Source organism: Phycomyces blakesleeanus (genome assembly GCF_001638985.1).
Source record: "Phycomyces blakesleeanus NRRL 1555(-) unplaced genomic scaffold PHYBLscaffold_29, whole genome shotgun sequence".
Classification (NCBI taxonomy): domain Eukaryota; kingdom Fungi; phylum Mucoromycota; class Mucoromycetes; order Mucorales; family Phycomycetaceae; genus Phycomyces; species Phycomyces blakesleeanus.
In genome coordinates this window covers 444,898-470,006 of record NW_017265162.1, presented here as the reverse complement: position 1 = coordinate 470,006, position 25,109 = coordinate 444,898, and the positions used below count along the sequence as shown (strand labels likewise).

General features: G+C 39.3%; 7 protein-coding genes across 7 annotated transcripts; 4 read left to right on the top strand and 3 right to left on the bottom strand.

Annotated features, from left to right (window-relative positions):
- The first annotated feature begins 213 nt into the window (after positions 1-213).
- PHYBLDRAFT_136873 (hypothetical protein) lies at positions 214-1,382 on the top strand. Its single transcript, XM_018429817.1, has 2 exons — positions 214-462; positions 545-1,382. Exons 1-2 carry the CDS (start codon positions 273-275, stop codon positions 1,288-1,290), a joined length of 936 nt encoding a protein of 311 aa, XP_018285579.1. The 5' UTR covers positions 214-272; the 3' UTR covers positions 1,291-1,382.
- Positions 1,383-1,611: 229 nt separating this feature from the next.
- PHYBLDRAFT_128104 (hypothetical protein) lies at positions 1,612-4,173 on the top strand. The gene is made up of 5 exons (XM_018429201.1): positions 1,612-1,673; positions 1,747-1,962; positions 2,032-3,222; positions 3,307-3,424; positions 3,571-4,173. Exons 1-5 carry the CDS (start codon positions 1,617-1,619, stop codon positions 3,981-3,983), a joined length of 1,995 nt encoding a protein of 664 aa, XP_018285578.1. The 5' UTR covers positions 1,612-1,616; the 3' UTR covers positions 3,984-4,173.
- A 2,517-nt stretch (positions 4,174-6,690) lies between these two features.
- Positions 6,691-10,627, bottom strand: PHYBLDRAFT_118337 (hypothetical protein; the record flags this gene model as incomplete). The annotated part of the gene is made up of 6 exons (XM_018428626.1): positions 6,691-6,975; positions 7,070-7,209; positions 7,273-7,459; positions 7,510-8,937; positions 9,018-9,126; positions 9,249-10,627. Coding segments are annotated over 6 exons (3,528 nt in total), but the record flags the coding sequence as incomplete, so codon positions are not given.
- A 1,477-nt stretch (positions 10,628-12,104) lies between these two features.
- PHYBLDRAFT_69404 (hypothetical protein) lies at positions 12,105-12,677 on the bottom strand (the record flags this gene model as incomplete). The annotated part of the gene is made up of 2 exons (XM_018442090.1): positions 12,105-12,492; positions 12,634-12,677. 2 exons carry the CDS (start codon positions 12,675-12,677, stop codon positions 12,105-12,107), a joined length of 432 nt encoding a protein of 143 aa, XP_018285576.1.
- Positions 12,678-16,161: 3,484 nt separating this feature from the next.
- On the top strand, positions 16,162-19,963 carry PHYBLDRAFT_183548 (hypothetical protein). The gene is made up of 8 exons (XM_018438790.1): positions 16,162-16,471; positions 16,629-17,100; positions 17,184-17,341; positions 17,416-18,003; positions 18,106-18,309; positions 18,398-18,593; positions 18,687-19,394; positions 19,593-19,963. Exons 1-8 carry the CDS (start codon positions 16,340-16,342, stop codon positions 19,817-19,819), a joined length of 2,685 nt encoding a protein of 894 aa, XP_018285575.1. The 5' UTR covers positions 16,162-16,339; the 3' UTR covers positions 19,820-19,963.
- A 198-nt stretch (positions 19,964-20,161) lies between these two features.
- PHYBLDRAFT_151439 (hypothetical protein) lies at positions 20,162-21,263 on the top strand (the record flags this gene model as incomplete). The annotated part of the gene is made up of 7 exons (XM_018432684.1): positions 20,162-20,212; positions 20,324-20,389; positions 20,486-20,547; positions 20,627-20,644; positions 20,726-20,897; positions 20,980-21,052; positions 21,163-21,263. The coding sequence occupies 7 exons, from the start codon at positions 20,162-20,164 to the stop codon at positions 21,261-21,263; spliced, it is 543 nt and encodes a 180-aa protein (XP_018285574.1).
- A 275-nt stretch (positions 21,264-21,538) lies between these two features.
- PHYBLDRAFT_189017 (hypothetical protein) lies at positions 21,539-25,017 on the bottom strand (the record flags this gene model as incomplete). Its single annotated transcript, XM_018439600.1, has 3 exons — positions 21,539-23,608; positions 23,791-24,093; positions 24,256-25,017. The coding sequence occupies 3 exons, from the start codon at positions 25,015-25,017 to the stop codon at positions 21,947-21,949; spliced, it is 2,727 nt and encodes a 908-aa protein (XP_018285573.1). The 3' UTR covers positions 21,539-21,946.
- Positions 25,018-25,109: the final 92 nt, after the last annotated feature.

Below are 25,109 nucleotides of genomic sequence, written 5' to 3'. Positions count from 1 at the left end.
AACGCTTGTCCTGTTAATGATAGACATGCCATTGGACAGCCACAAAAAGTCACACGCAACACACACACACATATACTCGCATATATACAGGTACAAATGACACTCCTTTGATGGCTCCGCAGGAGCTATTTTTTTATTTATATAGCAAAATAAAATAGGGAGTTACAGCACAAAACCACAAAAAGGGTCAACGCGTCTCTTTCTTCTTACCCACAAACCTTGTTTTTTCTTTCTTTCTCGTCTCTTTACTCTACCCATCTCCATTCCTCACAATGACCATCACCCAAGAAACCTATGAAACCAGTGCCAATTACCTGAAGAATTTGGTTCCCAAAGAGTTTCAGACCGTTAAATTTGGTATCATTTGTGGTTCCGGACTCGGCGGTTTGGTTGACACAATTGACCAATCAACCAAGGTTGAGTTCCCATATGAGACAATTCCCGGCTTTGTCTCTAGCACTGGTAATTATAGTGATTAAATCCTCGAGATAAGGAATCTTGCAGCTAAGACACAGGTTTTCGTCTCTGTTCTTTTTGTTGGTAGTTGTGGGTCATGCGGGTAAATTGGTATTTGGACACCTGGGAGAGTCCCGTAAACCAACCGTATTCATGTGTGGTCGATTCCACTTTTACGAGGGACACAATCTTCAGCAGTGCACCTTACCCGTGCGCGTGATGAAGCTGTTGGGTGTAGAGACCTTAGTTGTGACCAATGCTTGCGGATCCCTCAACCCTGAACACAAGGTTGGTGATCTTATGATCCTCAATGACCATCTGTCCTTGCCTGGTCTGGCCGGAAACAACCCTTTGATCGGGCATAACTTTGATTCCTTTGGTCCTCGTTTCCCCCCTGTTTCGGACACCTATACCTACAATCTCCGTAAGATTGCCTTCAAGGCTGCCCTCGAGATTGGCATCAAGCAAGATGATATCCGTGAAGGTGTCTATGCATTCGTGGCTGGTCCTAGTTATGAGACCCGTGTCGAGGCCCGTTACTTGGCTTCAATTGGTGCTGATGTGGTAGGTATGTCGACTGTGCCCGAAGCCATCGTTGCCCGCCACTGTGGTATAAAGGTTCTCGGTATCAGTTTGGTTACCAACGCTGTGGTAGTTGCACGCGGAAAGGATGCTAAGAAGGAGGTTCTAGTCGAGTTGGGATTGTCTACCGAGGAGGATACCGAGATTGACATTGAGGGCTATAAGGCTAACCATGAAGAAGTTCTGGAGACCAGTGCCCTGAGAGCTGTTGACCTTCAGAAATTGGTCAAGAAGTTTGCTGATCTTATCTAAATTAAAATCACTTATACTATTTTTTTTCTATACTTCATTTTACATATTGTTTTGTTCAATTCATAAAATTACCTACAGCCTTTTTTATTTTTATTGTTACAGTTGTGGGAAACAAATGGAGGGTTTTGAAGCCAGACAAAAAAAAGAGGCAATGACGATTGAATGGACAGAGTTGGTTTTTGTCTATGACTCAGCCGTTTGAACGGAAAATTTTTCGACGGCGCGCTGATTCAATGAATACTCAGACGTTCCCGTTAGGCGGGCTACCCCGGCAATTTAATACTTGTCTTGTCAAGTTTCTTTGCTTCACCTCTTCCTCTTACACCATGTACAATTTGGCTCAGCTCTCCCGCTCGCGTGCTATCCCCTCGCTTGCTCGCAACGTAAGTCATCAACACATCGCACACATCACATACAACACACATAAATCTTACACATAAATCTTACACACACTAGTCTGGCGTTGTAGCCACTTTGGCTCGCCCTTACAGCTCCAAGATTAACGGACCTGTTATTGGTATTGACTTGGGAACCACCAACTCCTGCGTTTCCGTCATGGAGGGCAAGAACCCCCGCGTTATCGAGAACGCCGAGGGTGCTCGTACTACCCCATCCATCGTTGCCTTCACCAAGGACGGTGAATTGTTGGTTGGTCAGGCCGCTAAGCGTCAGGTAAGAAATACAAAAAAAAATTAAAGGGTCAGGGCAATACAATTTGACGCAAAATATTTCTATCACCAGGCTGTCGTCAATTCCCAGAACACTGTCTACGCCACCAAGCGTTTGATCGGTCGTCAGTTCAAGGATTCTACCGTCCAGGCTGACTTGAAGGCTGTGTCCTACAAGATCATCCCCCACACCAACGGTGATGCCTGGGTTGAGGCTCAGGGTAAGAAGTACTCTCCTTCCCAGATTGGTGCCTTTGTGTTGGGCAAGATGAAGGAGACCGCCGAAGGTTTCTTGGGCAAGAAGGCCAACCACGCAGTTGTTACCGTTCCCGCTTACTTCAACGATTCCCAGCGTCAAGCCACCAAGGATGCTGGTAAGATTGCTGGTCTTGATGTCCTCCGTGTCATCAACGAGCCTACTGCCGCTGCCCTTGCCTACGGTTTGGACAAGTCCGAGGACAGAACCATTGCTGTCTACGATCTCGGAGGTGGAACCTTTGATATCTCTGTTCTCGAAATCCAGAATGGTGTGTTTGAGGTCAAGTCTACCAACGGTGACACTGCTCTCGGTGGTGAGGACTTTGACTCCCACCTCGTCCGCTGGGTCCTCGAAGACTTCAAGAAGGAGTCCGGTCTTGATCTCTCCAATGACCGCATGGCCATTCAGCGTGTCCGTGAAGCTTGCGAGAAGGCCAAGATTGAGTTGTCTTCTACTGTCCAAACTGACATCAACCTTCCTTACATCACCGCCGATGCCTCTGGCCCCAAGCACATCAACACCAAGTTGACTCGTGCCAAGTTCGAGACCATTGTTGGCGATCTCGTCCACCGTACCATCTCCCCCTGCGAGAAGGCTATTAAGGATGCTGGTGTGACCACCAAGGATATTGGCGATGTTATTCTTGTTGGTGGTATGAGCCGTATGCCCAAGGTCATCGAGACCGTCAAGGGCGTCTTTGGCCGTGAGCCCAGCAAGTCTGTCAACCCCGACGAGGCCGTTGCCATGGGTGCTGCTATCCAGGGTGGTGTCTTGGCTGGTTCCGTCACCGATATCCTCCTTTTGGATGTCACTCCCCTCTCCCTCGGTATCGAGACCCTTGGTGGTGTCTTCACCCGTCTCATCAACCGTAACACTACCATCCCCACCAAGAAGGCCCAGGTCTTCTCTACTGCCGCTGATGGTCAGACTCAGGTCTCTGTCCGCGTCTTCCAGGGTGAGCGTGAGTTGTGCCGTGACAACAAGCTGTTGGGTGACTTTAACCTCGTAAGTTTGGCGATAAAGTAAAAGCTGTGTTATATTTGCATAAGTCTCAATTGCTGTATTCTCTCTCTCTCTCTTTCTTAATAGACTGGTGTCCCCCCTGCTCCCAAGGGTGTCCCCCAGATTCAGGTCGAGTTCGACATTGATGCTGATGGTATTGTCAACGTCAGTGCCAAGGACAAGGCCACCAACCGTGATCAGTCCAGTAAGTATAGTGAAATGTGTTAGATATATTTCGTGCATGTGGGTGGGTGTGTACGTTTGCGCCTGGGGCAGTATTTGGTAGAAAGAAAGTTTGGCGAAGTCTTTGTTTTAAAGAATTGGAAATTAATATTTTTACTTTTTTTCTAGTGACCATTGCCGCCTCTTCCGGTTTGAGCAGTGATGAGATCGAGAACATGATCAGCCAGGCTGAGGCCAATGCTGAGAGTGATCGTGCTCGTCGTGAGACCATTGAGATGGCCAACCGTGCTGACTCTGTCATGACCGAGACCGAGAAGGCCATGGATGACTTCAAGGAGCAGCTCGACAAGTCTGAAGCCGAGAAGCTCAAGGAGAAGATCGTCTCTCTCCGTGTTGAGGCCATGAAGGCCCAGTCTGGTGACGAGTCTGTCAAGCCCGAGGAGCTTAAGGCCAAGATCGATGAGCTCCAGAGCAGCTCCCTCAAGTTGTTCGAGTTGGTCTACAAGAACCGTGCTGCCCAGAACGACCAGAACAACGCCTCTAACGATGCCAACTCTTCCAACTCTTCCAACTCCCAGTAAAGAGGACACACCAAAACTACATATCCCCATCACATTTCGACCAAAAAAAGCAAGAAACCCAAAAACAATAATTCCAAGCCGGCTTGGTTTAGAGTGATCAAAGCCAACATAAAAATATAGATGTTAATACTATAGATTTATATATTCATAATTTTTTCCTTTAAAATACAAAGACTGGATTTGCCCAAATTCAAACAAGATTATTATCAAAGTCGTGTAAATATTCAAGCGGAACATTCTCACACATCATATTTTCTTGAGCAAATTAATTAATAGAGTAAGATAAATCCAACAACCGGGTAGTGCAAAGTCTTGGTACTCTATAACATTACGACCAATAAAATAGAAGATTGAAATAGATGGAACTTCTGAAATTTATCATGTTGTACTGTGACGAGGGTCACTGATAGAATGATATGACATAAGCCTTTTTGGACTCTACCATATATTGCCACTACGAAATACATCTCAATAAAGCCAGCATTCTTCCTAATAAATAAGTATCTTTATTTTCTCCTACGAAGAGTTTGAATAAGACATCTCCTTATTTCCTCCTACGGCGAGTTTGAATTTAGTACTATGGAAGATCTATGGGAGCAGTGACGGCTTTTACTTTCCGTAAATGGCATTAGACCATCCACAACAGAGGCATCTCCCATTTCAATATATTAAACGTTGACAAGCCACACAAACGCTTGAACACGGTCCAAAAATGGAGGGTCAAATCTCAGGTACATTAAAAAATGAACATTTGAATATTACACGATCAAATATAGTCTTTTTCACTAGTAATTTTATTCATCTTTTTATTTCTAGGACCATTTTATTAGACATTTACCTTTGCCACTAATCTATAATATAAAAAAATACGAGCTAAATGCTTTAAAGATAATCAACTTTGTAGTATTATAATTTTCGGAGGTTTTTCTAAGCGTTGTTATATAATATTATTCGATTTAAAAAAAACAATTAAAACGCAAAATCATTGTTTTAGAATTGAGCATGTGTCTCCATACTTAAGGTCATAAAAATAATGGGGCAATAAGATACCTGCTGTTAGAAATGCTACTGCTGAAGATGATTTTTCTAATAGCCTTTAATTAAGGAAAAAACGGAATTTAAAAGATACTACTAAAGATGCTCTTAGTGAAGAACCGCGGAGGCAGGTTCAATATGTTAATAATTTATGCGGTTAACAAAAGGTTAAGGCTAACCTTCTTTAGTGTGATTGTTAATGCGTTGAGAGCAGGGAATTAAATACATGGTTCTCTAAAGGAATAGTCTACCTGTAAGCCTCAGATTCGTATGCTACGAGAGATGTGGCCAAGTGCATTGTTCGTCTTTAGGTTTAAAACAGACCACAAGGTAGTGTATTGGCTTTTTCTAGAGAATAAAGGTTGTCTAAATTTTAAAAAAAAACTAAAGGGCATTACAGTCATAAGTGTATAACTTTTTCATATAAGGAGCAAAAGAAGAATAACTTTCAGAAGTTAATGTCTCTCCTATATATATATATATATATAAAATAAACGTAAAGCAAAGTAAATATCAAAGTAACAGATGGAAATGATCTTATATATATATGATGTTCATTCTTGGTGTTGTAAATATTCTGTAGACAGTTAATTTATTTACTCTTGGGTCAATACAAATATATATTATTACTGTTGTATAAAACTAAATTGAAATGTTATAAATGTTCATTTACAGTACATTAAAAGATAGTAGAAAGTATGGCACGAGAGAAACAGAGAGAGAAACAGAGGGAGAGAAACAGAGAGAGAGATAGAGAGTACAATATTGGGTTAGGAGAATGCAATAATATCAAAAGGACGAAACAGCTCAAGTATGTGTTGAGGACAAGAAAATAATATATGATGCCGAGATTGAGTAATATTCGATGGCAAAGTGTCCGCTGTACAGGTAAAGAAAAGTACATAAGTCTTGACGCTTATGAGGTTTCTTGTTTTTTTTTCTCGATATCTTTTTTTTGGCCTTGATTTTTTTTCTTGATTTATCACGTCGGGGAAAGAGGTCTGTTGAAGATATCATCTTCATCGCCTAGACTTCTTAAACTACCACCGACGGAGCGTGGTAAGGATCCAGGGAATGAGTCGACAGAACGATTTGAGCTAATAATCGGTTCTGCACTAGCTTCGGATACATCTGCAAATTCCCTAAAGTATGATTGTGTGTCTTCTGCAGTAATTCCCGTGCTATTGATGGAGCGTGGTAAGGAGCGAGGGAATGAATCAACAGAACGATTAGAGCTAATAATTGGTTCTTCACTAGTTTCGGATACATCTGTAAGTTTCCTAAAGTAAGATTGCGTGTCTTCTGCAGTAATCCCAGTGCTACTGATGGAGCGCGGTAAGGATCGAGGGAATGAATCAACAGAACGATTTGAGCTAATGATCGGGTCTTCGCTAACTTCGGATACATCTGCAAGGGTTCTAAAGTAGGACTGTGCCTCTTCTGTAGTCATCTCAGTACCACTGATGAGGTCCCCTGAAAATGTGTTAAGGATACTTCTGACAAGGACAGGCTCAGAGAATGTGTGTATTGATTTAATGGAGCGCTGTAGTCCATTATCGCTCATCTGGCGTTCAAAGACATCCACAGAGTTGTGCATTGAATGTCCAGTGCCTATGTTGTCTACGTATTCGTCTTCCGGAAGTTGCTGGTCTTCTCCATTATTTGTGTCGAGATATTCAACAATCCATGGGTGAGAGAGTAGCTCGTCAGCAGAAGGGCGCTTATTTGGGTTACGAGTAAAACACTTTTTCAGAAAATCAATACCAAGGGTAGATAATTGGGATACATCCGGCAAAGGCGGATGACCAGTAACGACATGATACATGACAGACCATTCGTTTTCTAATGTGCTCCAAGGGCGTCGGCCAGTTGCCATTTGTACGATACAGCATCCAAGAGACCAAATATCCATAGATCCTTTACGACCAGTATCACCACCTGTAATAACCTCGGGTGCCTTTTTTTTTAAAAAAAAAACATAAAAATAAAAAAATTAGTGAATGAAAGCCATATTTAATATAGAAGCGGGATGGGTGTACATGATTTCTTACCATGTACATAGGAGTACCAGCTAAACTATTCGCATTCATGTTTACTGTAGTCTTTCCCATTGTCTTTTGTCCTTGGGCAAGAATCTTGGAAGCACCAAAATCAGTCAGCTTTAATTGGCCTTGGTAATCTATAAGAATATCTAATAGTAAAAAATCCGTGAGTTCACATAATTCATATTCTCTTATTGTAACACCAGACTTACTATCAGGCTTTATATCACGATGGACTACATTGTTTCCATGCAAATATGCCAGTCCACTAAGCAGCTGGTGGGCATAACTGACAATATATAGCTCATCTTCGATACGACCACCATTTTCTAGAAGAGTGCCTAAACTTCCGTTCTCACAATATTCCATAAATATGAAAACTCTATCACGATGTACTTCCTATTTGAATATTAGTACCTGTATCACATTTTAGATAACAAACAGCTTACCATTCCATAATATTGTACAATATTTCGATGGTTTAGCATTTCCATCACCTTCATTTCTTCTTTAATTGCCTTGTGGAGTGCCGAAAGTGAACTAGAGTCAGGGAACCTGATCTCTTTAACAGCCATTACACTGGATGTATCGAGATTAATCGCAAGATAAACTGATCCAAAGGTGCCTGCGCCGATAAACCGTCCTTGCTGCCACCTGAAAGAGAGATTGGAGGATGATGGTGCAAGAAAGACAAGGGACTGGTCTTCAGGCTTTTGGTCGTCCAAGACTTTACCAACAAGTTTGCATTCCTGCTCATTCTCTGTTCGCTTTGTTTCAATATCAATGATCTTTTGCATCCACGCATCTCTGATATAAATAACACTGTTGGCTAGCATTGTGTTGTCGGCAGCAGATCCAAATGTTGAGCTTGTCATGATAGATTCTTTACTATCTGTTCGTTTATTGATACTATACGATGTCCGTTTCGTAGCTGCACCTCGTTTCCTTTGCTGTTCTTCTTTGAGTTCATGTGTCCATCTAGTGCCAAGTACATCAAAGTGGGATATAAGTAGTGCAATGCAGTGCGCAACCTTGCTTTGAAGAGTAGCGAATTCATTTTCATTCAGAGACAGAATGCTTGCACCACGAGTCATAAAATGACCAAACTCAAGAGCAGCCACAGCCCATCTGAAAGTTTTACGGTCTGTCGGTATACAGTCGTCAGTAATAAAGCAAATCCAGCTGTTAGCTAACTGAACTAGTTTGAGATCCAGCTGAAGGCGAGCTGACATGTCAAGAAACTTTGCACTTCGGACGCCAAAATCACTTGCAAAGCTAAAACACTCTTCAATTAATTCTTGACATCCAAATGATAGAGTTTTTTGTCTGATGGTGCACACGCTCGAAATAGTAACTTGAGCAAGTTTAAATACGGTTGACTTGATTTTGGCCAACTGTCTATTGAGTTTTGGAAGATGTGCTCGCTGTTCATGAATAACCTGGACTCCAGAGGTCTTGACAGCTTCTCCAAAGGATGTCTTGGCAATACTTAAGAATCTGGCATCTCCTGTAATCAACCGTGCACGACGTGCTTTGAGACCAACCGGAATAGATGGGATAGGGACATTGACGATCTCTCCAGTCCAAATGATATTTTGCCAAGGGGACAAGAGAATTATGTAATCTCCAAACTCTTCTGTTAACTTATTCATCCCGGGTCCTGGGGTTCCTAAAGGACTTTTTTCGTGGGAAAACTGAGAATGTAAAATGGGTTGAATCTGGTGCTCGCGGCCATAAAGGGATGGAGAAGCAATTACATATACTCGATCTTCCTCAAAAGTGCCTGTATAAGCAAGGAAATGCCCAGTGCTTACAAGACAATGAGAAAAATCATCAGAGCTCTCAGTCTCGACCAAGTACTCTGCAGAATTCTCGAACTGGCTCATAAAAAATCTATAAAAACAGTCAGAACAAGCCATCTATTTGATTATCCACACCATTAATTTTTTTTAGATACTTGCTTTGAAAACTGGAGGAGTTTTCTAGCACGCATACGCATAGTGTGCAGAATTTTTGTGTAGCCAGATTCGACGCCATTATCGAGAGTTTCGAGTGGAGCCTCAAGGCTTGTGATGTAGTCCTCCATCACATCAGCCAACTGACGTTCTGTCAAATGGCTATTGAAAATAAGATTCTTTCTCATGACTGAGACATGAAACACACGTTTTTTTTGTAATTGAATACTTACCAGAAATGTTCAGCGCACTCATCAAAGGCTTCATTAACGACACAGCAAATCGTACTCAAAAGAAACTCCCATTCCTTCTCCATAACTTCACAAATCCTCAGACTATTTTCCTTTTCAATGTCGAGTTTCCAGGCAATAAGTTTGAAGTAGAATCGAAGCGATTCCATAAGAACATTGTTATATGCTAAATCAAGACACTCAGAGTCCTTAAACTCCCACCCTGGAGCAGGAGATATAAGTTCCTCATGTTGGCGCTTGACTCGACATGCGAGTGCGAGTAGTCCACGATAATCTTCCATCATCGCATCTACCATTTGACTTGGAGTTTCGCTGAGACGGTCTTTGTATTCCAGGCGTAGTTTGAGGGCTTCTTCTACGAGCGAAATAGGAAAATGGGCAAGTTGACGTAACTGGGCAATAAATGGCGGCATGTTCATTTCCTGGAAAAGACTGCTATTCTCTACCATTGTTTGTTTTGATTTCAACAAAAGACAATTAAGGGCAGATAAGGTACGTTTGTCAAAAGTGTCTTGAAGAGCAGACTCCTTTAAGATACGCTCAAGAAAAGATGGATCATTGTGACGTCTGACATGAAGGAAGGAAGACATTGGAGATGTGTCGTCGAGATCAACTTGTTTTCTTGCGATCTGAAGGTCTTCTGAGCCTGTCCAGTCCCTGAGGATCTTGAGTTGCATCTGAAGACTACGGGTAATGGTATACCAGGCATTTAGAGCATCGAGCCTTACTTGAAAAGCTGGTTCTCCATATTTGGGATGTGCTGCCATTGTGTCGGCTCGGGTAGCGTATAAAGACTCCATACGATCGACGCTTTTAAGAGTTTCTGCTACTTGGACTAGTGGCGATTGGTCACTTGTGTCATCAACCTTAAACTTGTTTACCCTATCGATCACACTGTCAATCTCTTTTCTGCTCTCCTGTAAATATTTCTGTTCTTCGTTGATTCCACGGTTACGTAAAAGAGCTCTCAAGGAGAGCCATATTTCTTCGATTGGTTTCTGGAGTTGGAATTGGTCTGTGCTCAAGAGTCTTTTCTTTTCAGATTTTATAACTTCGCCCATCAAGACAGATTGAAGCATTTGTTGCCATTCTAAACGCTCATGAACAATCTCGGGTGGAGCAGTGGAAAGAGACTTATTGCGGGCGTAGAGTTGGTTGAATGCATTTTCGTCTTCGTCTTCGTCTTCGTCGTCGTAATCATAATCACTGTCTTCAGCACCTTCATCGTCATCTAGACGAGAATCTAAAGATACAGTGGGTGGGGTCAATGCAAAATTGTGGGGAAATACAAATGGCCAAGCTGGGTTAGACCGTTTTTCATTTTCATTTTCGTCGGCTTCCAAGTCATCGTCGACTGTCATCTCTGGAGTGATTGGAGCTGATGGATGATTGTGGACTGAAAGGTAAGATTGCAAGGGATCTCTTCCAGAGGGGATTTGGGAATTGCTCTGAGTTTCGGTATTTTGTGTTGAATTGTCGCCTTCGATCCACCGAACTGTCCTTACAGGGGTCTTCATGGGATTCTCGGAAGAATGGACGACTAGTCTGATAAGAAGGAGAAGAAAAGCAAAGGGAAGAGAGAGAGAGAGAGAGAGAGAGAGAGAGAGAGAGAGAAACGAGAAGAATGGCGCGTGAGCAAAGTCGGGTAAAGATCACATGACTAGCTACAGCCGCTCTCCTAATGGCTACACTGATCCACCATCCTGGGTCAGGAACCACAAATGTATATCAAGCTAGCGTAAAGGTCAACACAATTTTATTTTTATTTTTATTTTTATTTTATTTTCTTACTTTTTTATTTTATTTAATTATTCAATTATTTAATCTACACACTTCTTTACATTAATATCTAAAGAAGTAGTTTATTGATATTTCACTTTCTTTTCGTTTCTTTTCTTTTTCTTGTGAATAATGTATCTCAAATGCTTATTTTGAATATAATTTCTAAATACATATTTTACCAAAAACAATAATAACAATAATAATATAATAATAGCAGTAATAACAGTAATAATAAGATTTATTAGTAATCTTAAGAATTATGATAATTTTGTTGTTGTTGTTGTTGTTGTTGTTGTTATTTGTTATTTTTGCCTTTTTCTTCTTCATTTGTTTGAGACAATTTGTCAGGTACACTTCCCATTGGTTCGTGCGATTCCGTAAAGATTTCTTACAGTAAAACACACTATACAAGGCGCACAATTAGGTTAGATGATGTTAATTTTTTTTGGACGAATTACAGTAGTAGTTTAAAAAGTTTGCTTACCTATTTTAGATAAAATAAAAATAAAAATTGAAATCAGAGAAATGGAATGAATCTATTAAATGATCGCTAAATCTACCTGTAAGGGTGTGTTAAAGAGTTATATCAATAACACACACTCATTGTAATTGTTCTGACGCCGGAGGACGCTGGAACGGGGACAAGCAAGCGCCATTGTTCTTTGCAGCCATCACATCCTAATTCCAAATAACCTTGAAAACGCTTTCCTTGCACTGCAATACTACTGTCCCATGGTCCAAGCCCCAGACTTGACATTCATCTTTGATTTCATTCCGAAAATCCGACAGGTTTTTTTTTTGGGAGGCATTGGAATTGCTTTTCTTTGTGGGTCTTGAGAATAGAAATGATATTGAATAGCCATCAGAATATACAACGTTCCTAATATTAATCGTTTAATGTTGAAATACTATTAAAAGTCATTGTTAATGGTTTACTTGAATGCTTTTTTGTCATTAGAAAGACTCTCTCTGGCTCGAAAACCAATTATGGGGAAACCGAAAAGCTTGTAATAAAAATTAGAAATTTCCTCGTTCTTGGAGCCTTTAGGATAGTCTTCAATTCCAGATTCTTTCGCTAGTCTCCAAAATGCTTGAGCGTCGATTTGAACCGATTTTATTTAAAACGAATAAATAGGTAGAATATAAAATAAAGCGATATCCACGTTTATCGATATACTTGAAACGGCAAAAAGTACTATCTTTTATCCTTGATCTAATGGTACTGACAAAGTTTAAAGCTGTCGTCTTATGCGGTTGAATCTTTTGCAGATTCCTTTCAAATATTAGGGTTTGATCACTGTTAATAGATATAAGGACTTGTTCTCGTAAAGAATTGAATTGCTTTCTGTTCAACGACGTGGTAAAAGGAAATTCTTTGATTACCTTGAGAGCATCTGTCTTTCCAATAGATGACGGCCATGATAATTTTTTCTTTAGTTTTTGGCTGTAAATATACTAGGCAAGCGATTTTATTCTTGGTTCACCATTAACCCACGACAATAAAATTCAGAGGACTTGCAGGCGAGGATTTCCAGAAAATAACGTATGCTTCTTTTCATCAGCAATGTATACGTTCGCTACTTACTCTTTAAAACCTTTTTTCTTTTGCTGAATTCTCAGATGAGTCATCTTTATGTTTACGTTTCATGTTTCTGTCACAAGCTTTGAAAAGAAAGGTTGAAGGACAGCATTTCGTATTCTGATGAATTATAATGATGATCTACCTTCAATTAAAATTCCAAGCTACTGATATATTGCTCTCTTGGTGGCAATAAGAGATCTGTAAGGCGCTCAATTCAATAATACAAGGCGTATTTTTAAAGAGTTACTAACCTTTATGAATGAATCTTCTTTTTCAAATAAACAGTACAGAAAAGTATTCTTAGGTTATTAACTCATTAAACGTTTTTGCAATATTATATATATATAATGTATGCTCAACTTGTTTAAATATATAAAAAAAAGCTTTTAAAAAATTATCCCAAAAATGCGCCCTATTTTCTCGAATTGTGCGTCTTACAAATATGTTTTACTATATTTTTACATTTTTGGATGAACTTATCAAAATTATCAGAAATGAAAAATAAATAAAAAGGGAAAAAAGAAAGAATTCCAATACTCACCCTCAAAATGCCCTTTTTTGTGAGTTAAATTTTCAAAGGTACGCAGATTTCTCCTAAAAAGAAAGTTAGATTCTCTATTTAGGATATTAGAATAACACAAATTATTGTAAATAACAGAAAAGTATAATACTTGTAATTCTGACAATTTTGTGAATTACAAAATCAAAAATACTTCAATTTCTTTCTATCATTCAAAATCTACTCTAGCGTTCATGTGCGCTCAGCACCCAAGACTTTGGTATTTAAATCCAAATAAGCCATATTGTTGTAAAAATAAAATAAAATAAAATAAAATAAAATAAAATAAAATAAAATAAAATAAAATAAAATAATCGTATTATTTCTATTTTATAAATAATACGGCCTACCTTTACCATGAGACTTTCGCAAGTATTAAATAACATAAAGTATTTGTTCTGTTACTACTAATACTAATACTAATACTAATACTAATAATATTACTACCAATAAAAACGTTACTGAGCATACCTTTCTATCGTCCCCTAGACATAAAAGAAAAAGAAGCGTGTTATTGGCTGTTTAAACAATTCACATCTTTATGATAAATAGTAGCACGCCATCTAATTAGCCCTAAATAATGTTAATATATAGTTTTTTTCTTCATAGAAAAAATAAAGTAGAATAAAAGATAAAAGGAAAATATACACAGGCAATATTCTCTGTTTTGACTTAATATTACTCTTATTATTTGATAGAAATAACAAGCTGATTTTATACTATTTAACTGTTTAATTCAGTATCCCGTGTACACCGAATTTGCTGATATAGGTTAGTTTATTAAAGGGAGCTGTTATATCAAGGGGGTCCTCTACTGCATTACTAAGTAGTGTGTAATCATGACAGTAACACGTGGTTGCATATGCAGACAACCATACAATGTAAGCACGTCTGGTTCACTTTAAAGCTTTGACTATAGTACCCAATAGCCGTGAAAACTCTATAGATAATTAAATACACGACAAAGGTCAACAAGATATATTACAAATATTCAATGGTTACATGTTCATTACATTTTGTCTATCATGTCGGATTGGGATTTAATGTCTTGTTACTATATCATATAATGTACCATAGACACAATCCTTTATAAAAAGGTATTCTTGTGGAGAAAAGAACATTAAAGAACATTAGTATGCTTTATCTCTAGATAGACCCCACAATGGCATGTGGACCGTGCGCTTGATATTCAAATAACAGGACAAAATAAATACATATCATTGACTGTATATATTGTAGAGTAAAACCAATGTAATAAAAGAAATGAAAAGAATAATCGAAAGGAAAAGATATAGTCTATGCTTGTTAATAGATTTGTAAACAAGTATCGTAATGAATTGATACACTTGAACATATCATGCATGTTAAGATATACAAAGCTTTTTTTTATAGCACAAGAGAAATGGATTCTGAATTTTTTGAGAGAGACGATTGAATTTGGTTCTTATTGTTCCAACTTTATATAGTTTGTGCAAGGTAATTCTTACTACGGACCTACTCCCAATTTTTGTGGATTGTGTGAAAATCAATATAGAAAGAAGAAATGCATTTTCTCTTCTTACTGCAGTAAAGAGAGGCTTAACATGTGTAAAATGGTCATTAATGTCATTTTAGGATTTCAAGAAATACAACTTGGTTAGAATGCAACGTTGGAACTCCTGTAATGCTTTCTAAGCAACACAAAGCAAATTACAGCGAATAGCCTGTAGCCGTATGTTCCCACCCAGTTGAGCTAAATCCAATTGACTTTTTTTTTTGGGACGATTGGAAAATGATTATCCCGTAATATCACAGTGTAAATGGAAAGTAAACTCATCTTGCGTGAATTACACCAGTTAAACCAGATATTATTGTCAAGCCTTTTCTTTATTCTTCTTCTTTCCTTGCTCGATATGAATTAAAGATCGACAATATAAGCCTGTGGAAGGGTAATGGAGTACAGACTAAAGTCTCTTTTTCCCTTTCTCTCCTTTTTGATATACAAAGTGTTCTTGAATACAACGCACAGATTTTTTTTTTGCATATTCTGATAGTTTAATGTTACAAAAGCCTTTTCTTTGTAATGCATAAAGGTAAAGTTACAAGACCTCTGTACACATTTAATTATAAAAGAAGAATAAAAAAAGACTATGTTTGACAATGTCAGACATTGATTAGTATTCGGTCGAGTAAGAGCGTACAACCTTAAAGGATAACATCTATACATATGATTTCTCTTTAGCTCATCTTACCCTAAACCCTTCTTAAAGAATTTCATGTGCAAAAGCAAGGTGGGATTGTATATGCAGTATCACGATCAAAAAGTGGTGGCTTGTACAGTCAATTTTAATGTGAAATGTGGCGCGAGTTGGCCGGAATGTATTCTATGCTGTTAGTCACATGAAACAAAGAGCATGGTTAATGAATGTATTTGGCGGCACCAAAACTAGAGAGTAGCACAGATTATAGTATAGATTATATTGTATACATATTACACTCTATGACATAGAAAGAAAATTCTGGTAGTAATTTTTTTTAAACAAAAATCCATGGTACTTAGAGATCGAATCCCCTTATATATTCCTCTTAAAAAAAGCCCAATATAACTAACCAATCTATAATCTGAAAGTAACAATTATTCTATAACCAGAAATAAAACCGAAGGTGATGCTTCATCTACATCAGTGTTTGGTCATACGTTTAACTATCTTGTTTGATCCACACCATTACACTACAGACATTAAATTACGTTTCCTTGGCAAGAGATACTGATTTCTGAACTCTTAGGATCTCAAAGTACCTTGTATCTAGGTCATTATCATCAGTCTGTTATTGTTCTTTATCTTACAAGTTGAGTATGGTGTATTGCAGGTGGAGTAGGCGAAGAAAAGGAAAGGTGCTCATAACTGTGTAACTACATGCCACACTCCGCCATGCACAGTAGTTTGCTTCTCATTCCTATTAAGTTTGCCCTTCGTCTTTGACAAAATTCCTCTATTTCTCGTGTCAACCTCACTCTACTCATTCCTTTCCGCTCCTTGGTGGCTTGACTCCTTCTTCACACAACCAAACCTCTAATTACCACCGGATCCCTTCCAGGGCATCACGACGCTAATTGACCTCACAATTACTTCTTATAACCATTGAACTTGTTACTGAAATAAGAAGAGTATGACGAACTACGAGATCGTCTATGCCGTTCATAATTTTGAAGCCGAAAATGAAGACGAAATTGCATTCGGAATCGGAGAACCCATTCAAGTTCTCGAGAGAGATGAAAAGTACCATGATGGCTGGTGGCAGGTAAAATTATTATTTATTTATTATTGGCCATAAATAATACAATGTCCAAGGCCATGACCAACGTCAATATTACAGTTACAGCAGGAACAATGACAAAAACAACAAAACCTCAATTTTTTTATAAAGTAAAGCTTACACTGTTTACTATTCTTTATAGGGCCGTAACCCGAATGGTGAAGTTGGACTTTTTCCAATGAGCTACACCTCACCAAACAAACCAAAAACGCTACACGCTCCTTCAAGTAATTCCGGAGTATCTAGCTCGTCTCGGCATACATCCACCGGAAGCAATCAGAGCAACAAAACAAGTTCGGCATTTGATATGGACGGCTTATTTGAACCAAGTCTACCAACCCCAAAAATCCCAATAGAACAAAATTATCCACCTGCCCTTGTATCTTCCCGCTCAGCACCAACTAATTCCAACATACGACGCCCGAGTTTACCAGACGAATCTGCAGGTCGACTACCAACCATCCCAGCAGCAGCACCAGCAGTACCAGCAGTACCAGCAGCATCATCATCAATAGCACTAACCTTTGACGAAAAATTAGAAGACTGGGATGTGGAACAGGTTGCGAACTGGCTTATCGTGGTTGGCCTAGGCATGGTGGCTGATCTCTTTATAGGTAAAACAATCTAATCCGTCTTTATTGTTCATAAATTCAAAGAGGCGACAAGTGACACTGATTGCCTTTTTTTTCGATTCCAGAACAGGAAATCACTGGTGACATCCTGCTGGATTTAACCATCGATTCACTAAAAGAGCTTGGGATTACCACCTATGGAAAGCGCTACAAAGTTATGAACGCAATCAATAAGCTAAAAAACAAACAATCAATTGGAGAAACCCACGAGTCCACTAGCCTTGTAAGCCGATAGTCAAGATCAAATAAAACAAAAGACCCAAAAAATATAACAGTAATACTAATAAATTCCTACAGAACGGACCCGCAATGTCTTCCTCAACTTCCTCTCCGTCCTCTTCTTCTTTACAACCCCAACCGCTGCCGAGAACCTCTCTGTCTACAGGAAACATCCCACCTCCACCCCCACCCCCACACTCTCTTCCACCTTCTCTTCCACCTGCAGCTCCGAGCGCGTACCCAAACAATCTCTCTCAAAGCAACTCTTCAGAAAGTGATGGTTTGTATCAGTATCCTCGCAAGGCACCTCTTCCGCCGCTGGCCGGCGCCATGGGGGACTCTGATTCCAACAATCATCGCCTCTCACCTCTTTTCCAGTCCGGAGAAGGCGTCAGGCCACCCTCTTTCCAAAGCATGAACTCAGGCTCAAATGTCAGTCGCACCAATACTTTCAACACCACCTCCTCAAAAAAATCTAGTGTTTCTTCCGGAACTGTCCGAAGTCATGAAAGACCTCTAGATCTGTTTGGAAAACATCCCGCATCACGTCTCAATTCAATGAACAAGGCTAGAACAGACCCCTTTGATGTCGGTGTCTTCCCTACACCCTCCAAAAGTACTCCTTCTCATGGTTCACCCAATACTTCACGATCTTTCTCGATTCACGTAAGTATTATTCTTTTATTTGTTTGACAAACACTATTTGCATATCTATATATTAACAAGAAAAAATAACCAAACCTAAAATGTTGTATATACAAAATTCAGTCAATTTCAAGTAAGCATGACAAGCAGGCTGATTTTGCTCTTTCAGTCGATCCGCTTGTCGCTGGACGACCATCGCTCGATGGTAATTCTAAAGTGCCTGAGCATGAAGGGTGGCTTTACAAACAGTCCGATCGCTACAGAACTTGGAACAAACGTTGGTTTGTACTCAAAGGTGCCAATCTGTTTTACTTCAAGGGACCAAAGGTAAATGCGCTTGTCATATATATATATGTATAAAAATATTAATAATAAATGTTCGTTTGTTTGTTTCCTCTTATTTTCATTTTGTCAGGATGTACGTATGAAAGGCATAATTAATTTGAGAGGATACCGAATCATTGTCGATGCAACTATACATGCTGGAAAGTACAGCTTTAAAGCACAACACGAGCGAGAACGAACATTCTTTTTCTACACAGATGCCAAAGATTCTATGCGTGCATGGATCCAAATGCTGATGAAGGCTACTATTACCCGTGACTTGAGTGGTAAGTTGAAATAATACACCAAAATACCAAGAAAATAAAATAAAATAAAATAAAATAAAAGGAGCAACTGTTTATAACTTCTTTATTTTGCAGCACCTGTCATGTCTTCGAACCATGTTTCTACCATTCCACTTGACGTTGCGCGTAGAATGAGGCCTCGTCCACCTTCAGTTATTATGTATAAACCACAGAAGCCTAAGCAAGATGCTAAGATGGAAATGCTAGAGGAAGAGGAAGAAACAACCTTGGGACCCATGGCGATTGAAGACGATCCATCTGTTGGACTGCAATACCGTCAAACTCGCGAGTCTGGAGTAACAGTGTACCCACACCACCTGAGCGGGGGTGAGATTCCCGAGGTACCAGATCTCTACCAGAAATATAGACCCGAAAGCAAATCCGAAACCAAGCAAGAAAAAGTGGCAGTATTAGGTGACGAAGATGAAGATCTTATTGACCCTCATCATCGACAACTCCGAGTCTCTTCATCAAGCGATAAAAGTTCATCGCACTCGTCATTCTCAGCAACCGATTTCCCCAAACCATGGACTCGGGCACAGTACATTGAGTGGGTCAATCAGCACTTGCCTGCTGGCAAGCATGTGGTGGAATTGACTAGCGCCTTCCGTAATGGAGATGCACTTGTGCTCTTACTCGAGTCCCTGAGCCACAAAGTTGTTCGGAGGGCACCTACACAAAAGGGTGGATCTGTAAGCATGCAGATGCTCGATACCATTGTAGCAGCCTTTAAATTTATGGGACGTGAGGGCGTTGTTGTTGACGGACGTTACACTATCAAAGGTAAGAAAATGATGTACTTGTTGGATCGAGACACATAAGAGCCAGCAGAATAATAATAATAGTCTATAATTAATTAAGTAATCAAGTAATCAATCGATTAATTAATCAATTAATCAATTAATCAATTAATTGATCTATCTATATAAATTAATTAAAATTAATCATCATTGTTGTAAATTTACCTATCTATGACTATAGATGTATTTGGTGGAAACGAAAGAAAAATTATGGACATGCTTGATGCCATTAAACTATGGGCAGAGAACAATGACTTTAGTAGCGTTGCAACCAACGAACCAGCAGAGAAAACACCCGGTTGGTCAGAATCTGGAATGCTAGACCAGAGACTTGCAACAGCCAACAGAGCCGAACAAGCTTTACGGCGCTCGATGTTTGAAGAAGAACACGAACCGATTATATTTTGATCATAAAAAAAAACAAAAAAAAGCACATACACACATACACAAGACACTTCTTATTCATATTATTCTTCTTGTACTTCTTTATTATCCATTCTTATTTAATCATTTAACATTTTACAAACAAGTATTATATTTCATTGGCCTTTTTTTCTTTTTCTTTTTTAATTTATTCATACAGCTTCCTTATAGTTTTCTTTTCTTTTATTTTTTTTTAATTTTTTTTTCTTTTTCCACATTATTCCTCAAGACGCGCTTTTATTTTATTTTATTTTATTTTATTTTATATTTCTTAAAAAAAATGGGACGCGCTGACTTGGCGTCTTGTTTGTTCCTCTTTGGGTCAAAATGGAGAATAACGAATACTATGACATTGATTCCATCTTGGCAGAACATATTGTAATAAAAGCCATTTTAAACAATGCACACCAACACCACACACATATTTAAATATATAAATGCACATAAATGTGAATACAATGTGTTGATTCATTGTGTGTGTGTGTATAGAAAATACCTTGTACATTAAACCATGATTTGGGTGCAAAAGTGAATCTGTCTGGGCATGGCATTGAGGTATGTTGCACGGAGACATATTAAATTGATAAACTGCCTTCTTATTGACATTATTATTATTATTAATATTGTATGTATTCATATTGAAAAATAAAGGTCAAAAAAGCAACACAACTTGAGCTTCCATTTTGGATGGCTAAACCCATGGCTCAATTAACGTAGGTTTTTTTTGCTGTAATTTTATAGTCAAAAATAAAAATAAGATCATCTAAAAAAAACTAATCGGTCATTTTATAGACTTCCTACAACGAATGAGTGAGTGATGCTTGAGATCGCTTTTTGAGTTTGAGTTTTTGCTTTTGTTTTCCGTTTAGCTTTGCTGATGATGGTGATTAGGAATCTGATTGCTTTGGAGATCCCGAGCTTTTTTGGCAGACGAGTACGCAATAATCTCAATGCCAGTCCAACAAACGTGGATTTGCAGTCAGCATGTCCTTATTTCTATGTATTTGGCACTAAATTAGTTGATACAGTAGTAGATGATACATTGGGGCCTTTGATGCAAAAGGTAAAATATTTGATGCAATTCGATGTCATGTATATATCAACAAAAAAAATTAAATACACACACACATGTATGTATACAAAAGACATACAAGGCAAGATTGAGAGAGATCATGGACCATTCTCAAACAAGCGCTGCTGGCGCTGGCCAAGAATTCAGTCAAAAGTTGGACGAGACAGAGAAAGAATGCAAGTATCAAATATATATATGTTTTACAAGAAAAAAAAGGGGAGCAAAAAAGGCCAAGATGAACGAACCATTTGTGTAGTGTACAAGTCAGGACTTGAGAGTGCAAATCTTTTACGTCAATGGCAGAACCGATCTTTGCACAAACTCAAGCAAGTCGACATTAACCTCCGAGCATCTTAAGCCAGCCAGCCAGCCAGCCAGCCAACCAACCAGCCAACCAACCAACCAACCAACCAACCGACCAACCGACCAACAAAAACTCCTCACCCAGCATAGCAAACAAACCAACAAGATCAACAATCCAATGAATCAACCAAAGAAACAAAACAAACAATCAAGGAACCAAAGAAGAAGAACCCCCTTTCTTTTCTTTCTATCTTATTTCTTTCGTTATTTTCTAACTTTAAACCTACACACAAATTCATCTACCTCATATTATTATTATTATTATTATTATTATTATTATTGTTATTATTATTTTTACATACTTTCATGCCTAGAGTCCAGTCAAGGCGATACTTCTTTTTATGAACTAAGAAAAATAAACAAGAATTACAAATAAAAGGACATGCAAAAAAAAGAATATATAAAAACAGGAACAAGAAAAAAAAAACAAAAAAAGTAAAGGAGTAAAGAAGTAATGTCGACTTGTTTTTTAAAAGAGGAAGAGGAAGAAACAAGCAATTAAGAAAGGAAGTAGTAGTAGTAGTAGTAGTAGTAGTAGTAGTAGGAGTAGTAAAAAGAAAAGAAAAAGAAAAAGAAAGAAAGGAAACCGGACATCTAATGAGGAAAAAAGCAGACTTCATCTCAACTCACTTGCTTCATCTGTGTGTAATTTGGGTTTGTTTTGTGTGTGTGTGTTTTTAGGAGCTCAAAGTCGCCAACATCCAGAATGGAGGGATTCCCATTCGTCCCTTGAGTTCATCTTCTCTGACCATATCTTCCAAAATACCCTGAGGATCCACATCTGTCAAATACCGTGCACCAAATGCTCTAACATGATTTTTGATCCAGTTCTGGTCTTCCTTTTGTTTTTCCGTGAGAATCAACTTTCCAGAGGCAAAGCTGTTACCAAATGCAGATTCGGCCATGTATGCAAGTGGTCTTAAGCGTGCCCGAGCAAATGCTTCATCTACAGGAGAAAGACTGTCCAATATGCCATAATTGCGCTTCAAATGCGACACAACAGTGTGGGACAGCGTTTCCTGATGTTTTGCAGTATAGTGCCAGACGTCTTTGGCTACACCTGCATTCTGAATACCCTTGGCCAGTACGGTCCAGTATTGCAAATTCAGAGTTTCATAATGAAGAGACACACGCCAACTGAGAGCAGAGGCCAAGGATGGGTCTTTGTCTTCCATATTAAAAGAATCCGACGAAAGCTGCTGTTGGAGACGTGCTTGTGCTGTGCTCTTCTGGAAAGGCTGGTTTCCTTCGGGCGTAAACTGCTTTCCTATACGCATTCGACATCTGTTGGCAACCCGCAAGAATAAGCGAACATCATTGGCAAACGCAGACAATGCAGTGACCTGGAGGTCATAAAACACTCCACGATGATCTGCCATTTGAGCCAGATGAATACCAGTCGGAGAAGTGATATGGTACTCGAGAAACTCGGCTGTGATGGCCTGAAGATTGATATATTCCTTGTGTGTCAATAGCTGCATCCGACGCAAGATACGCATGCTATCCAGCAGTGATGAGACATCTGTTTTGGTCAGGTCAGAGGTCTTGAAGATCCGGTTACTGTTATGCTTGCGGATTATCTGAGGAATTCGATTGAGGCTGGGGAACGAATAGCCTTGATCTGACAAAAAGTCTAGCAGGTGGCTAGTGTCCGGTTCTTCACGGGCACCACTGTAGGCATCCTCATCCTCTACCGCATATTCATTCAAAAAATGGACTCGGATCAGGTTTGCAGCACATCTTCCATACTGGTCATCCCCAAGAAAATAGCTAGCCAATGTAAGTACAGTAACGTTGTGAGTGAGTGGTCCGAGGTACTCTATTCCAGCTTCTTTAGGTAACGAGGCCAGAAATTGATCATCGTTTGTTTGGGGATCCATGCGCTGCAGCGGGTCAGCAGCAGTAGCAGCAGCAGCAGCAGACATAGGATCAAGTTGCTGCTGAGTAAAATGCAACATAGTCGCGGCTTGTTCTTGTAGACGATCGACAACAGCAACCACATCAGGCTCATTAGCCCAGTAATGATATCTCACCTTCGCCATGTCCTTTTCATCAAACACAAACAGCTTGTCTTGGCGAAATGTACGACGAGCAATAGACTCGTCCAAACTGTCGAGTGAAGACTGGATAGCCAAAAGACGGTTAAATCCACGGATTGATGAAGCCTCTTTTTTGTTTTCTTCTTGTTGAGGATTTCCAGAAAACAGCCGAAAGACCCATCCAATGGTACGGAAATTCCCCTTGTCTTTACTATAAGGTCTTTCACTCGATTCCCAAGGTACCGTAGGTCTATTCAGGCGACGGTTCTCCAATGCGCCCAGACGCCACAGTAATTCAAGCTATTGTTATAAAGTATTTATATGAATATTCCGTTATCTCTATCTTCTTTAATTCTTTTGTTGGGAATTCACCGTAATTTTTTCTTCTTTTTAAAAGACAAAAAATTCCCCTCTAATTCTTGTAATACAAGTGTAAATGATATTCTAATTAATTAATTAATTAATTTTTTTTCTTTACATACCTTACTACGTCGACCATATCGCATATTAAGATTATATTCTTCAGTAGCATCATAGCGAAAGATAATCTGGGGTTCTTCTGGGGCCTTTGGTCGATCCTCTGTATTGTCGAGCAAGACTGTGTTGTTGAGGAGTCGAGTCATGGGCACAACAAAGTATTTGATGTCTCCACCAAATCGGTCCAACTGGGACTTTATCTCTGCGAATCCGTTGTTGCTTAAAAAGCAATTTCCATCAAAAGGCATTACCCATTTTGCATTTGGTATACTCTGTGCATGTTCAATTGCCGTATTTCTTCCTCCATTCTACTGTTCACATCAGATAACCAGCCAATAATAATAATAATAATAATAATAATAATAATAATAATGAAATAAAGGGGGCCGAGAGGTGGGAAGATCCAACACAAGAAGTGTAAAGAACTCCTGCTCCTCAAACAACAACAACAGTAAAAAAAACAAACTTACATTATTCATGGCGTATAAATTCTTATCATGATAGGTATAATCCAGGGCACGCAATTTCTTGACTTTTGAAAAGCGTCTATAGTCATCCGAGTGGAGATAGTCTGGCTCGGGGAAATCCTCGAGCCGAAAGTCGATGTTTTCATATACCTTTTCTTCAAATGGGATCCGAATATACTCTACTCCGTATTCGTTCAACAGCCTGATGATGGTTGCTTCATTCTGAGGGTCTGAAATACGGTTGAGCACAAATAATTTACGGGTATTTGGGAATGCCGGTTCGTGTTCGAGAATAAAGCGTAGGTTTGAAAGGGTCTGGCCTTCCTTGTGTCGGGGAGGAAGATCGTTACCAACGATGCGATAGAGAATTAGCTGATCGCGCGTCTGGGATGGAATAGGGATTTGATCTTGTTCCTCTAAAGTCACGTCTTTGACATTCGAGCTCAATAAACCAAGCCAATATGTCAAGATGAAAAAACCAATGATGACGGCCATCAGCAGTTTCTGCCAGCGTGCCTGGCGTAACTGACGCTTGCAGTTTTGAAAGGTGGTCGAGAGAAAAAACTGATGAGGTTCGAGAACCTTGTCTTTTACGGCCCACATAGACTTTTCTCTACGGGAAGAACCCGAATGACCCATCTCGAGGCTTAGCGAGTCGGATGATGGTAGTTGGATGGAGTAATTGCTGTTGCGACGATGTTTTGTGCGGTCTGTGGTAAGGACTTGACGAGGAGGCATGTCACGCTTTGTGAAAGGAGGAAGCATGATGAATTATAATTTTGTATTATCTATGTATTTTTCTTTTCTTTTCTTCCTTCCTTTCTTTCTTTCTTTCTATCTATCTATCTATCTATCTA

Coding starts and splice junctions, on each gene's coding strand:
- PHYBLDRAFT_136873 (XM_018429817.1), top strand. CDS start 273: ATGACCATCACCCAAGAAACCTATGAAACCAGTGCCAATTACCTGAAG. Junction 463..544: donor CGGCTTTGTCTCTAGCACTG/GTAATTATAGTG, acceptor TTTTGTTGGTAG/TTGTGGGTCATGCGGGTAAA.
- PHYBLDRAFT_128104 (XM_018429201.1), top strand. CDS start 1,617: ATGTACAATTTGGCTCAGCTCTCCCGCTCGCGTGCTATCCCCTCGCTT. Junction 1,963..2,031: donor GTCAGGCCGCTAAGCGTCAG/GTAAGAAATACA, acceptor TTCTATCACCAG/GCTGTCGTCAATTCCCAGAA. Junction 3,223..3,306: donor TGTTGGGTGACTTTAACCTC/GTAAGTTTGGCG, acceptor CTTTCTTAATAG/ACTGGTGTCCCCCCTGCTCC.
- PHYBLDRAFT_183548 (XM_018438790.1), top strand. CDS start 16,340: ATGACGAACTACGAGATCGTCTATGCCGTTCATAATTTTGAAGCCGAA. Junction 18,004..18,105: donor CACGATCTTTCTCGATTCAC/GTAAGTATTATT, acceptor TACAAAATTCAG/TCAATTTCAAGTAAGCATGA. Junction 18,594..18,686: donor TATTACCCGTGACTTGAGTG/GTAAGTTGAAAT, acceptor TTTATTTTGCAG/CACCTGTCATGTCTTCGAAC.